Genomic DNA, 15,497 nt, shown 5'->3' with positions numbered 1-15,497 from the left:
AGTTTTATAAATGATCTCATGTCAAAAAGCCTGTCTAAACAGCAGACGTCTCCCAGGTAACGAAGGGAAGACCTGTTTTAGGGTTTATCACTTGAATGTGATGTAGGTCTGATGTGTGGCTGCAGCACTCTAGGGGCCACAGTATCACACAGTTTACTGCTTATCGGCTCATTTAGTGCTTTTACATTTGGTTTATCTCATGATGTATTTTGGTCTGTTAGCTATAAAATGGCCCCATACTGTGTTTTTGTTGTTTTTGTTGTGTTAGTTTTTTCTCCAGAGATCCGTTTACGATGTTTGTGTGGGTTTGAATACCGAAAACATTTGTCATTTGTTTTTACAAGACCATTTTCCAGATTCACGTCATTCCTAAGGATTAAATGATCTATTCAATGTGGTGTTGCATGTATCCTCTGGTCATGTTACAGTGGGGGGAAAAAAGTATTTAGTCAGTCACCAATTGTGCAAGTTCTCCCACTTAGAAAGATGAGAGAGGCCTGTAATTGACATCACAGGTAGACCTCAACTATGAGAGACAAAATGAGGAAAAACAATTCAGAAAAATCACACTGTCTGAGTTTTAAAGAATTTATTTGCAAATAATGGTGGAATAAGTATTTGGTCAATAACAAAAGTTCAGCTCAATACTTTGTTATATATTCTTTGTTGGCAATGAAAGAGGTCAAACGTTTTCGGTAAGTCTTTACAAGGTTGGCACACACCGCTGCTGGTATGTTGGCCCATTCCTCCATGCAGAGCAGTGATGTTTTGGGGCTGTTGGCGGGCAACACGGACTTTCAACTCCCTCCAAAGGTTTTCTATGGGGTTGAGATCTGGAGACTGGCTAGGCCACTACAGGACCTTGAAATGCTTCTTACGAAGCCACTCCTTTGTTGCCCTGGCAGTGTGCTTGGGATCATTGTCATGCTGAAAGACCCAGCCACGTTTCATCTTCAATGCCCTTGCTGATGGAAGGAGGTTTGCACTCAAAATCTCACAATACATGGCCCCATTCATTCTTTCATGTACACGGACCAGTCCACCTGGTCCCTTTGCAGAGAAACAGCCCCAAAGCATGATGTTGCCACCCCCATGCTTCACAGTTGGTATGGTGTTCTTTGGATGCAACTCAGCATTCACTCTCCTCCAAACACGACGAGTTGTGTTTGTACCAAACAGTTCTACTTTGGTTTCATCTGACCATATGACATTCTTCCAATACTCCGGAACCTCCAAATGCTCTCTAGCAAAGTTTTGAAGTTTTGAAGTGCCCGTCTGGCACTGCAAGATCTGAGTCCCTGGTGGTGTAGTGTGTTACTGACAGTAGCCTTTGTAACGTTGGTCCCAGCTTTCTGCAGGTCATTCACTAGGTACCCCCGTGTGGTTCTGGGATTTCTGCTCACCGTTCTTGTGATCATTTTGGCCCCACGGGCTGAGATCTTGCGTGGAGCCCCTGATCGAGGGAGATTAGCATTGGTCTTGTAGGTCTTCCATTTTCTGATTGTTGCTCCCACAGTAGATTTCTTCACACCAAGCTGCTTGCCTATTGCAGATTCAGTCTTCCCAGCCTGGTGCAGGTCTACAATCTTGTTTCTGGTGTCCTTCAACAGCTCTTTGGTCTTCACCATAGTGGAGTTTGGAGTGTGACTGTTTGAGGTTGAGGACAGGTGTCTGTATAAAAGATAACGAGGTCAAACAGGTGGCATTAATACAGGTAATGAGTGGAGGAAAGAGGAGCCTCTTAAAGAAGAAGTTACAGGTCTGTGACAGCCAGAAATCTTGCTGGTTTTTAGGTGACCAAATACTTATTTTCCACCATTAGTTGCAAATAAATTCTTTAAAACTCAGACAATGTGATTTTCTGAATTTTTTTTCCTCATTTTGTCTCTCATAGTTGAGGTCTACCTATGATGTCAATTACAGGCCTCTCTCATCTTTTTAAGTGGGAGAACTTGCACAATTGGTGACTGACAATACTTTTTTTCCCCACTGTATGTTGGGTTTCTAATAGAGAAAAAGGTTCTGCACATTTTAATGCACTATTACTGTTGAACACATTAAATTGGGTCTGTGCAAAAGTTATAGCACATTTTATGTTTCATGTTTTCCAAAATGTTGAACTCCACAAAGAAACAGGAAAAGTGCACTAAAATTTGCTGAAAAGTGTCATATTTAATGGTATTCTCTGTAGTGGATGTGTTCATTTTTTCACGTAGAAAATCAGTAAAACATGTTCAAGCTTTCACATACGACCGTATGTAAATGTGTTTATCACAGCTCAGAGCAGGCTGGACTGCATGCCTGGATAGTGAGTGGTACATTTTAAAACGTTTTGAAATATTCTGATTTCTAAATGGCCAAAATTTATTTCTTCATGAAATGGGCCTTTTAATCATTTGTGCTTGAAGCAGAAGAAAATAGTGCACTCTGCAGAATTACTCTGCTTTACTTAGCCCTTTACTGACATTGTAACTGATTATAACTATATAATGTTATTACTGAAAGGGCACTGCTGGATTTATCAGAAGACGAACAGCAGGCTGTTTCTTTCCGTTCCTTGAAAAACTGGACTGTCACACTGTCTGCAGTCTAATGTGGGTTGGGCGCCATGGTTACCATGGTTACAAATCTTGACTAACTTGTTTCCGTCCTGCCAGAAAAGAAAAATTTATTTGTCTGACTCATGAAAAGAGACACCCTTAATGACGCAGGCGGTTACACATTGTCTTTCTGTCTTTTTAATTTTTTCATTACAGAATGTGTAGGTCAGCCCCTCAGCAGCAGTTGTGATCAAACCATCCTCTGTGCTCATTGTTTGTTTGTTTGTTTGTTTGTTTGTTTGCTTGTTGTGCAGTATGTGAGCCGGATCCAAGAGATCTTCCAGGCCAAGAGAGGGAGGAAGAGAGTGAAAAGTCAGACGAGTACCAGCAGAGGTATCAGCAAATTCAAAGCCTTCACCTTCACTGACATTAATTATGTCATTTATATATTTTGGTCATCACCACCACCCTGTTATTTACAGGAATTGCAGGTTTTTAAAATTACAACATGATCTCTCTTTTGGTCTGTCCTTCTGCCTCTCTCTCTGTGTCTCTTTCTCTCAATCTTATTGTTTTCTGTATGGTAGATGAACTGAGTGGAACAGAGAGTGATCCAGAGGAGAGCACTAAAGGTCTGTTTCAGCTTCCTTTCAAAGTGTTTGGCTGTGCAAAAATAATGGCACATTTTTTATTTTGTTCTGTTTTTTTTTTCCAATCAAGTTAAACACAGCAAATAAATAAAAATTGTACACTAAAATGTACAGAACAGTACCATATTTGTGTTTCTTCTTTGCATAATATAATAACTTATTTTCCCTTGAATATCAACAGAACATGTCATTTGTTCTACCAGTTCTGCCTACAGCAGTTTTGCTCTGCCCATTCACACTCAAGTTCTAAGGAGTGTTTATACCTGAATTGCGTTTTGAATGCAGTACAGGGCAACAAATCAGAACAGAGCTCATTTACATACAGAAGGTTTAAAAGCTCAGTAAAAACAGCCCGTCTAATTCCCGTCTAATTCCCGTCTAATTTCTTCCAATGTTTTGGAAGAAATAAAAAGCAAGAAAAATGTAGGATATGGGCTCTTTAAGATGAAACTTTGGTGATATGTGGAAACATCTAATGCCAAAATACCAGTGATGGTGATATCTCAAAAAATGAAGACAAAAAAGAAGAGGTCAAGATTTAAATACTTGTACAGTGGCCCCCCGGAACCGAGACTGAGGACACTAATGACCACAATAATCAACAAATGTAGACTTCCGTTAAATATAAGATAAGAAATTGTGCCCTAAACATAATTATTAATGCTGTTATTATTAGGGCTGGGGGGCTGAACCCTATATTACTGTGCATAACTTAATTAGAAATAGTGCAATAATGGTGTATATTAATGTGTATATATTTCAAGTCTCTGTACATTCTATAAGGGGGCTACATAGGATTTTCACTCACCTTCACACCTGTGTTATTGTGATGTGGCAGTAAAGGTGATTTGATTGATTCTGATCTGATTTAGGTGGCTCTCAGCGACTGGTATATGTACAGTCTACTTTAAAGAGGAGACCAGGGTATCGCACCTTGGAGAGGGACCTAATCCAGCTGCAGCAGGAACAGCTCTTTCAGCTGTTTGTGGTAGTGTCGCTGAGAAAACGTTCCCCTGGGAATACGTATTACCCCGAGGTCACGCAGCAATTCCCCACCAAGGTAGAGAACCGGAGCTTTTGTGTTCATTAATGAACACTGTTCATTGAGCATCCTGTTAGGTAACGCTGGGCGGTGTATTTTATATAGTCCAAAGAACAACATATATCTCCATTTCATGATGAATGGACCACTAATGCCCCAAATCTTCTTAGAAAAAAATTCTTTCCACTGACTTACATTAGAGGTAAGAACATTTTGCCCCTTTCCTGTAAAGTTACTATATTGGAGATACTTATTTTTCTTTGAACAGCGACAATATTTACATTGTTGTCGTGAAACAATACTAATTTTTAGTAATAGTGAAAGAGAACATATAGTTAACAGTAATGTCATTTTTCTATTTTAAAACATCTAAACAGTTTAAATGCATTCAAACTAGATAAATAATACATTTTCACTTAGGAAATTCACCTCGTCTTGTTATGATTTACACGGTTGTGTGAAGTTCCCTTCCCTTGTATAATGTAAGCTGAAGCAAAGCAGAACAAAACAGTCAAAACCAGCTCTGTCTGGTTTGTATGACGTTCTTTTAGCATAGTCAGTAGCAGTAGTCAGTAAGCGTGGGTTCATTCACTTTATTAAAGTGGAATTCCATCCGTTTTTTAGAATTTTTCATAGTTCATTCAATGAGAGTAGTTTGATGTGAAATTGTTCATTGTATAGAAACTTACAGATTTCTTTACAGTGGTGTTGATGGGAACCAGTGTTCACAATGTTCACTACACAGATTTATGCATTTCATATACTATTCAGATGTCTTGTGAGGTTTTAAATGCGAAGTCTATTGTGCCTTAAACCGTCATAAAATAATATTTCAGATGTCAGGCAGCATATTCATAATAACTTTGTATAACAACTTTGTGAGGTAACTTAGAGGCATTAAACTCTTCAGACGTCTGGTTCCCATGACCATCACTGTGCACAGTTCTGGCTGGTGAGTTTCTCTAGAATGGCTAGAATGGTTTATCAGCACTGTCCAGTGTTGCTGTTTTGATTGAATTTGAACTCTTAATGATACTTTTTGATGTGCCCTTTTTGTAGTTTGAGAAGTCCTCTCGGTTGTCTCGTGAGGCTGAGGATCGACTGAAGGCCATTCCCAGTTTCTGCTTCCCTGATGCTCAGGACTGGAGGCCGTCTGCAGATGCTAACAGGTTATACTGCACCATTACATGACTCACTGCTCCAAACTGAGTCCTTCGTCATGTGTTTTTCTTAGTCACTGCGTGAGAAACGACTTAAAACTACATGGCCCAGACTTATTCTCTCTTTATGTGGTTCCTGGTATTTAACCTGTTTATTCCCCCCATGCTTAACCATTCCAACATTTGACTTTGAATGGTTTTCTTTCTTCATCCGCAGTGAAACCTTTTCATTTGTCCTGACGGGTGAAGATGGGAGCCGTTGGTTTGGTTACTGTCGTAAAATCTTGGTGAGTTGGAAGCGGCCACTGTGTTGATTCAGTGGAAAATGCATGTATCGGAATGTTTATAGCTTCTTGTTGAGTTTTCTGTTGTGCTGCTGAGTCACGTTTGCTTTGATGTGTGTTTTGTTTTTTTTTGACCACTGTGTTCTGCAGCCCTGTGGAAAGGGGAAGAGACTGCCTGAAGTCCACTGCATCATCAGCAGACTGGGTTGCTTCAATTTGTTTGCAAAGGTCGGGGGGATTTCCAGTATTTCACTCAGGCCTGCTTCTCTGAAATCAAGCAGATAACTTACTCAGTGGCTAACTATTGGCCTTAATGTATCTCCAAGGTGTTAATGTGCAAATAAAGACAACCTAAAATCAGAATTGATCTTTTTTTCTCTCTTGACTGTCCCTGGATATATTAAGCACAATTCATCATATTATATATAATTAAAAAGACACAAATATTGTTTTAAATATGCTATGCTTCATTAAGCTTTTAACAGTCCTCTGATGTCATGCACCGATTAGACAACAGTTAGTGTAGAAATGTGTATGTGTCTGTGTAGATCTTGGAGGAGGTGGAGAGGAGAAGAGAAATTGCTCCAGCATTGGTTCACCCGTTTATGCGAAGTGTCATGGAGGCACCGTTTCCAGCTCCAGGACGCACAATCACTGTAAAAAGCTTCTTGCCTGGTTCTGGCAACGAGGTATGTTTGTGTAGTTGCCAATGAAAACACATTTTAACATTGCATTTAATTTTATAGCTACAACAACGAAGGTGCTTTATAATGATCTGCAATGTTCATATAATACAAACAGTTGTTACAGATTTTTATATATTACAATAAACATCCTCATGTTTTGTTGTACTCTTTAAAAAAAATCTTTGAATGGTTACTCTGTGATGGGGAGAAAGGATGGCATAATGTTTTGATTAGTTGATCAATCGTGGTGGAGACGACAACCATTCCCACCACATGACGCGTGCTCCACCTCTAATGGCGCACAGCTGTGCTGAATCAAAGGACGAGCACAGACGCCTTTAAAAAACAAGCTCTTTCTGTGAAGATTTGGTTTTATTACAGAGAGACATGTGTTAATAAAGCACAATGGTTCACTCACACTGGTGTGTGTTCTAGCCGGTATACGTCTAATAATAATAATTTGATTAATTGAATAATTAATAGACACGGAAATAATTGTTCATTTTTTCAGAGACCACATACTTAATGTGTGGTATTTTTAGTATGGTTTTATACATTTTACTTCATATGCATGCAAGTTTTGTCTGCTTATGTATGATATTCTGGTGGTGTGGGTTTCCTCTCTTTCAGTGATGCACACAAAGCTACTTGCATGCTCATTGATCCCCCTTGTGGAGAATCTTTATCCTGCTAAATATAAGTGGGTGGGATGAGTTAAGTCAGGTGCATTAGGTGTTTCACATCAAATAAAAAAGGAAAAACTAAAGAAGTCGATAAATAAGCCAGCCGTTTAGAATAAGTTTCATGTCTTTGTGTGTGCAGGAGCTGACTCTGTGTCGGCCGGTAGACTCACGTCTGGAGCACGTCGATTTTGAGAGTCTGCTGCAGTGTTTGAGTGTTAGCAGGCTGCTGCAGGTTTTTGCGTCTCTGCTGCTGGAGAGGAGAGTCATCTTCATTGCAGATAAACTAAGGTATTGTTTGTGCTGTTCATATTATAGCAGACGAACAGGTACATGCTGATGCAGTCACTAAATATCACATATTGCATATTGACAAATTACTGCCTATGGCATATAAATATTTACAGTTATAGAGGCCAGGGGCCTTTAATTCCAGTCCTGGAGCCCTGTGGAGTTTGGTGATTTCCATCCTCTTAACAGGCCAGCTAAAAGCCATTTTGGGCTGTTTCTTTTGGTCCGTTCTTCATACAATTTATTCATAAAATTTACATACAATGTATAGGCAACAGGCACTTTCAAATTATGCCAAAAATGGAGATAAGAGGCTTTTAGCAGCAATTTACAACGTATTTTAGAATTATCTGCCACAATGATACAGTTCTCTTGTGCTCAGTCATTCTTCATTTTTTATTCTCTAGAAGTGATTTCATAGTGGCAGCACATCTGTGTTTGTCTTTCTCTTCTCTTTTAGCACTTTGTCCCGCTGTGCGCATTCAGCCCTTGCACTGCTCTATCCGTTCACCTGGCAGCACACCTTCGTGCCTGTTCTGCCTGCCAGCATGCTGGACATTAGCTGCTCTCCCACACCCTTCGTTATGGGGGCGCTGTCTCTGTCGCTGCCTCAGCTGCAGGATTTACCCATTGAAGAAGTAAGCCGCTGTAACCCATCGGGTCAGAAAGAGTTGCTTGACATGAAATGTACTTACTGAGTCATTAAAGATGTTGAGTCATTACAAACAAGAAGTGGGGGAAAACCCGAGGCTCTGCGATTTAGATTTGATTAGCTGCTAATTCCGATTGCAGTCAAGGTATTTTAATTCAGTAATGCTTGGGAATGCTTTCAATTCAGATTTATAATGAAATAATTGAATAATAACTTTAGTGATGTTAATAAACGTAATGTTCAATAGACATGAATCACCAGGCATACAGCTTTCATGTTTACTGATACTGGCAGACTTTGTAGTTTTTTTTTATCTGCTGTCTTGCATTGCACACAGTTTTTTATTAATTCATCAGGTTTAGAATTCATGCACGTTGATTTACTTCTGTAAAGCTTCTAGTGGTTTTAAAATTCATTGACTGTGATTGTGATGATAGAGGTTGAAACATGATTGGCAGTAAAATCTCACTTTAAAAATGATCACTTTTTTTAAAACTCGTTTCAGGTGCTCATTGTGGACCTGTGCGCAGACAAGTTTGTTATTCAGGTGGGTGTTGTGGTTTGGCCTATCATTAAATAGACAGGCGTGTATTTGATTACCTTAGAGATGTGTGGCTTTCATGTTTGAGGGGTGTGTCATGGTTCATGTTGCGACCTGTGTGTTAATGATAATAATAACTTTATTTATAGAGCACTTTTCATGCATGTAGCAGCTAAAAGATGCTTTACAATAAATTAATATGTTAAAAAAGAAGTATAAAAATGAATTAAAGGTAAAATGAAAAGATAATTATTTGCTTATTAATTGTATTTAGCCAAGCAACATTTTTGGATGGATTAAAAGGCCAATATCATGACGAACCAAAATGTTCTCCTTTTTTTTTTTTTTAATAATTAGATATAGTGTGTAAACATTGTTACACTTTTTAAACATACCTTTCACCTTTCTCATACACACACACACACACACACACACACACACACACACACACATATATATATATATATATATATATATATATATATATATATATAAAATATATACTTTTGTATTTTCCCTTTTAGCCTACAGCAGTTTAGCCCAAACATTATTTTATTATAGACATTATAAGGAGTGCAAAGTCTTAAAGGAACAGTAACAGGAAAGTTTTCGATTTTAAGAGATGTTAGAAAATGGTTATGTAAAAATAAATTATGACTTTTTGCTACACAAACAACAAAAATGTTGTAAGTGCGTGTAATAAAGGAAAAAAATGCAAGATAAGACTTCTTTGTTTACAAGCAGTCTGAACAGTAAAACCTTGTCTAATGGTGTCAGAGTATTGCCACATGTAACATATTATAATGCAGTATAATATGCTCATGGTGCTCATGGCAGTATAATTGTATATATTAACCTCTAATACATTCTGTTATGTAGACAGTAGAATTGTTTATTTTCCTAGATTATACCTATTTACACATTATTACTTTTTTTTTTTAAATAAACCATTCTTTTTTGTGCCTGCCTTCTAGCTGGGAGATGAGGACTGTATCCTTCCCAGTAAACTCCAAGCAGCCCTGCAAGAGGTCCTGGAGAATCGAGAGGAGATGCTGGAGCACAGCGACGATTACAGGAGAGGAGGTCAGTAGAGATTCCACGTTTGCACAAACATGTGGCTCATAAACAGATGAAAATACAGCTTCTGCCTGATACTCACTGACCTTTTTGTTTTAAGGGTGTGGTCCACTGTCTCTTTTGCCACGTCTCCACTGGCTACATTTCAGTTGCCGTGTTGACTGATGATTTTTCAGATTATTAAGCATCTCCCTGAAGGGAGATAAATCTAGACTATAATAAATAACAGTTGCCCTGATTGGTGTTTTCTTCCTTGCTCAAAGCCAGCGAAGATGATGAAATTGACCAGCAGGAGGAAGACAATACAAAATGCACAGTGATTGCAAGAAAACAGATATTTGCTTTCATAAGACAAATAATACCAGCATTTATCAAATATTTACATATGTCAGACATTTCTAAACAGTATTTGATGAACCACTTTTGTGTAATGACCCAGGGCCTGTATGCAAAAATGTCTGCATTTTATTCATGTCACTGCAGATACAATATATGGACAAAAGTTTTGGGACACCTACACATTACACCCACAGGAGCTTTTATGACATCCCATTCTAAATCCATAGACATTAATATGGAGTTGGTGCCCTCTTTGCAGCTACAACAGCTTCCACATTCTGGAAAGGTTTTCTACAAGATTTTGGAGAGTGTCTGTAGGAATTTTTGTCTATTCATCCAGAAAGGCGTTTCATCAATTACCATTTGACACAGTCTCTGTTCTAGTTCATTCCAAAGGTTTTCAATGGGGTTGAGGTCAGAGCTCTGTGTGGGTCAGTCAAGTTGTTCCACACCAAACTCACCCAGCCTTGTCTTTATGGATCTTGCTTTGGTCACTGTCATGCCCCAGTCATGCTGAAACAGAGAAGATTCTTCCCCAAACTGTTCCCACAAAGTTGGATGCATACCTTTGTCCAAAATGTCTTGGTCTGCTGAAGCATTAAGATTTCCTTCACTGGAACTGAGGGGCCTAGACCAATCCCAGAAAAACAACCCCATAGCATTATCCCTTCTTCACCAAACTTTACAGTTTGCACAGTGCAGTCAGGCAGGTAACATTCACGATACCCAGACTCATCCATCAGACTGTCAGATAGAGAAGTGTGATTAGTCACTCTACAGAATACATTTCCACTGTTCCAGAGTCCAGTGGCGGTGCTTTACACCACTGCATCTGGCGCTTGGCCTTGTGCTTGGTGATGCAAGGCTTGCATGCAACTGGAAACCCATGCCACAAAGCTCCTGGTGCACAGTTTTTGTGCTGAGGTTAATGTCAGAGGAGGTTTGGAATTCTGAGGTTACTGAGTCGGCAGAGTGTTGGTGACTTTTATGCACTAGGCGCCTCAGCACTCAGCGACCCGCTCTGTAACTTTACGTGGTCAGAGTTGCTCCACCTTTCAGTAATACCACTCACAGTTGATCATGAAATAACTAGGAGGGAAGAAATTTCATTTGACTTGTTGCAACGATGGCATCCTATTACAGCACCACACTTTAATTCAGTGAGCTGTTTAGAACGACCCATTCTTTCACAAATGTTTGTAAAGGCTGACTGCATGGCTAGGTGTTTAATTTTATACACCTGTTGCAATGAGACTGAATGAAACACCTGAATTCCATGATTAAGAGGTGTGTCCAGATACTTTTGTCCATATAGTGTATGTGCATATAAAATAACCAATATCACAATTTGTTGCATCCCTAAAGCTGGCATTATATTTCAAATGAAAACTGTTTTGACACAAAATGACATCTTTTTAGCTAAAACGATGCATTAACATCAACTAATTCACTCATCAAAGTGAGCTTCTAGCTGTACTCAAATGTCCACAGAGTGCTTTTTAAGTATACTTAAGATGCCACATCTTCTGAGAGATCTAAACTCACTTAAACATACTGAAGCTCTCACCTTATAAACTGTATTTATGAAACTTGAAAAACAAGTGGCTAAGCCATGTTTAAAGCCCTTGACTTGCTATGAAATCCTTACATCTCCTAAATTCTCATCTGTGAGCTAAACTGTTTTCAAAGCTGTTGTAAAATACTTGGAATGCACACACATGACTGCATACATTCAGAGGAGGGCAGTATGAAAATCTTTTGTTATTAGGAAACATTTTATTACCAAGCAATATGCTTTACTGGATATTGTCAGTACTGAAACTGACCACCTGCGTGTTTCTTTACAAAAAAAAAAAGGATAATAGGCCTATTCTACTCGATTTTGTGTGCCACAGTATGAAAATCATTGCACACCAAGTTTCTGATGGTTGTTTTTTAACTTGACACTAATAATGCAAATTGTATTATCAAATTATATTGCCCAGCCTATACACAAGTTGAACTCTGTGTCAAGTTATGGATGGAAAGTTTCAGTGGCAGTAGTGCCACATGAAAGCAGCCATGCTTCACAAGTTTCAGAATCAAACCACACTAGAAGATATAAAAACAAACTAAGATACTGTAAACAAACACTTATAATAACTTTACTTATTATAACACTTGTTCCTCATAATGGAGAACTTAAAATTGTAAGAAGGCCTAGTAGGGGGCTTTGAAAACCTTTATTACAGGGAATAAACAGTTATTGTTGAACAGCAACACTGGCTTCCTCCGAAGTTACATTTATAACAGTTAACATGCTGTTTGCCAAAAGTGAACATAATGCTAGTCCCACAGTTGTTTTTTTACAGCTGACTTTCCATTCTTACTACAGACATTACGCAGACCTAGACGTGTGATTTAGTGGTGGACTGTAGTCAGTGGAGAGTTCGCTTAACTTGTGCATGTTTTTGTAGATATGTTTCTTTACTTTATGAATTAGTCACTTATTACAGAGATTAATCTGCCTAATAAAAAGTACAAGCTGGTGGCCACCAGTTATTGAGATGGTATTAATTATGGCCACTTAATTTAGCCGTGTTAGCATTTTAACTTTGGCTGGATTATAATTTGTCCTTGATGTTTTCCTTGATGTTTTCCCAAAACCTTCCATCCCTGCAGAAGAGTGTGATCTGAGTGCTCTGGTGTCTGAGGCGTTTGTGCGCTTCTTCGTGGAGCTGGTGGGGCATTATTCACTGCACATTAGCGAGACGGGGCCGAGTGGCGTCCGTGAGCTCAACAGGGACACGTTCAGGAAGTCTCATCCATCCCGTGGGGTGCGCCAGTTCCTCCAGCTTTTCATGGACACGCAGATGTTCGCTGGCTTCATCCAGGACAGAGAACTCCGCAAGGGGGGAGTCAAGGGTGAGTGAAGACTTGGACAGGCAGAAGGCCATGCTGAAGATGGATGGAGGTCTAAGGCTGTGTTGGAAGGTCGATCATAAAACGGATCTAGAATCTGATTGGCTGAGCCGTGTTCAGTGCTTTTGTAGAATACTTGTTATAAAACAGATCCAGTCCTAAAATCTGATCCATGAGCTGAGCCACTTTTGAAGGTGTTGTAAAATAATGGAAATGCACGCACACAGTCGTATGCAAAAGTTTGGGCACCCCTGGTCAAATGACGTTTTGTTGACTTTGTATGTCCACTCTTATCCACAAAGGGTCAGTGTGGCTGCAGGTTTTGACTCAAGACAAGCTGATGATTCCACTTGTTTACTCTGTTGGTTTTAGCAGGTGATCTCTTGCTTTGTTGGAATGAATATCTGCAGCCACACTGGCCCTTTCTGGACAAGAGTGGACACCCCTGCTCTGCAGGGAGCACACTTTGCACATTTTAATGCACAATTACTGTTTGTGTTTAAAGTGTGAAAAACATCAAATATACCCTGTACAAAAATGCCATAGTGTGTGTTCACTAGTGTGTATTTGGTGTTTCACTTCACGGATGGGTTAAATGCAGAGGTGGAATTTCCCCGGTTGTTGGATCAACAAAGTATCACTTAACTTTGTTGCACAGGTGGCATCCAATCACAGTACCACGCTGGAATTCACTGACCTCCTGAGAGCGACCCATTCTTTCACTAATGTTTGTAGAAGCAGTCTGCAGGCCTAGGTGCTTGGTTTTACACACTTGTGGTCATGGAAGTGATTAGAACAGCTAATTTCAATTATTTGGATGGGTGAGTGAATACTTTTGGCAATATAGTTTATTTTCAAAACAAAACATGTAATTTAACCAGGGGCGTTCAAACTTTTGCGTACAACCTTATGACTGTAAGCATTAGTTAAATTCTGTGTTTATATGCCAATCATTTTTAGATGTTCCCATAACTTCCTCTTCAGCTCACAGTGCTTCTTGATGGCCCTCCAGTTTCCTGCCCTCCTCTTATATATTCCAGCTCTTTAACACAAACATCAAAGAAAGTTTTGTGTTAATGTATATGTTTGTCTGCTTTGAACAGGCCTGTTTGAAGTCCGAGCAGCAGAATACCTCGCCTCCTGTCCTGAGCCTGAACCCAGCGGAGTCAACAAATTCCTCAAGGGACTCGGTAAGACAGTCGCTTCACCTCCTACCAAAAAAGGAAAACATTTGTATTCCTCTTTTCCTCCCACTGACGGTCTGTTGTGTTTTTAGGGAACAAAATGAAGTTCTTACAGAAGAAGTGAGGGATTGCCTAAGCGGAGAAAAAGCCGGATGTCAAGTGCCAAATGACGAAAGCCATGGTTGTAAAGAGCGCTTAGAGGAGGCCTGTGATTCAGCGATCGCTGCAGTGATCCTTCTCCTCGGAGAAAACTGTCCAGCCATGTGGAGATGAGGTCAAGCCTGGACTGGGCCTGTTCCACCCTTAAAACGCTCCTGCTGGGAGCGCCAGTGCAATTGTGTTGGGTTGAAAACTGGAAATGGAGTTTATAAACAAGCAACAACGAAGGACTGAATTAGAGCTGGGAGGAAAGGGAGAAGAATGCGTCATGTTATTGTGTAAAGCAGAAATCTTTGGGTTAATTTCTGTAAGATTCAGGCTAATGAAGTAGTTCTTTTTACACTAACCCTGAACTTTTTTTAACTCAGAAAATGAAATATTCTATTTTATAGGAAACGGATCTGGAATTTTCTTTAACCCTAAAGCCTTTCCAGACTTGGAAAGTGGGAATTCAAAGGTAATTGTGGTTAAAATGAAGAGGTGGTTTCTTATCACCGTCAGAAGATATGTATTTATAATTCCTCTGAGGCACACTGATAATGCTTCTTGATAGATTTTACGTCTCTGATTTCACTTCTTCTTTTTGTTTTCTTTACAATTTAAGATTTTTGTGGATTAATGTCTGCAAAGACATTTCAGAATACTTTGACATTTTGTACAGTTTTATATGGGTGTTTTGTATAACCATGAATGTTCTGTGTCATTTTCAAATAAAATACCTTCATGTTACTTGTGTTGTTTCTTTAATCATTTGATGTATTTGAGCTTTCAGCAGTGCATTTCCCATGTAGCAGCATATATATGGCATTTTCTGTCTGCATTACTGGCAAATCAGTACTGTTGTTTTGAGGGCTTAACATGTAACTAACATTTTGCAAGAGTAAACAGCAGCTGTGTCCCAAATCAACCATGTGTTCCTTTAGTTAACTGATTCAGATACCCTGTATGGACAAAAGTATTGGGACACCTACAAGAGCTTTTATTACATCGCATTTTAAATCCTTATGCAACAATATGGGGTTAGCCCCCTTTGCAGCAATGTAACAACAATTAGCACTAGCAATTCACTGAGCTCATCATTCTGACTCATTCTATTGCCAATGTAAGTCTCTGAATTAGCAAGGGTCTGTGCTTAATTTGATCCACCTGTTAGCAATGGGTGTAGCTGAAACACCTGAACTCAATAATTGCAAGGTCTGTCTCAATACTTTTGTTCATATAGTGTATGTTCTAGAGCAGGGGCACACAACTCTGGTCTTGGAGGGCCAGTGTTCAGCACAGTTTGGAGGTTTCCCTACTCAAATGCACCTA

General features: G+C 39.3%; 1 protein-coding gene across 3 annotated transcripts in view; it reads left to right on the top strand.

The window, feature by feature from the left end:
• The window catches only part of dennd2c (DENN/MADD domain containing 2C), a 31,349-nt gene extending 16,434 nt beyond the window's left edge, over positions 1-14,915 (top strand). For all 3 annotated transcript variants that reach the window (XM_017716444.2, XM_037535811.1, XM_037535812.1), the window contains 14 exons: positions 2,855-2,933; positions 3,128-3,172; positions 4,063-4,250; positions 5,292-5,401; positions 5,610-5,679; positions 5,827-5,904; positions 6,225-6,365; positions 7,185-7,333; positions 7,794-7,971; positions 8,491-8,532; positions 9,501-9,609; positions 12,604-12,846; positions 13,947-14,033; positions 14,120-14,915. In XM_017716444.2, the coding sequence (XP_017571933.1) occupies positions 2,855-2,933; positions 3,128-3,172; positions 4,063-4,250; positions 5,292-5,401; positions 5,610-5,679; positions 5,827-5,904; positions 6,225-6,365; positions 7,185-7,333; positions 7,794-7,971; positions 8,491-8,532; positions 9,501-9,609; positions 12,604-12,846; positions 13,947-14,033; positions 14,120-14,151 (1,551 nt within the window). In that variant the 3' untranslated portion in view covers positions 14,152-14,915. The remainder of the gene's footprint in view (positions 1-2,854; positions 2,934-3,127; positions 3,173-4,062; positions 4,251-5,291; positions 5,402-5,609; positions 5,680-5,826; positions 5,905-6,224; positions 6,366-7,184; positions 7,334-7,793; positions 7,972-8,490; positions 8,533-9,500; positions 9,610-12,603; positions 12,847-13,946; positions 14,034-14,119) is intronic.
• Positions 14,916-15,497: the final 582 nt, after the last annotated feature.

This window comes from Pygocentrus nattereri, chromosome 28, assembly GCF_015220715.1.
Source record: "Pygocentrus nattereri isolate fPygNat1 chromosome 28, fPygNat1.pri, whole genome shotgun sequence".
Taxonomy (NCBI): Eukaryota; Metazoa; Chordata; class Actinopteri; order Characiformes; family Serrasalmidae; genus Pygocentrus; species Pygocentrus nattereri.
The sequence above is the reverse complement of the archived record's forward strand: the minus strand, read 5'-3'. Positions and strand labels throughout refer to the sequence as shown.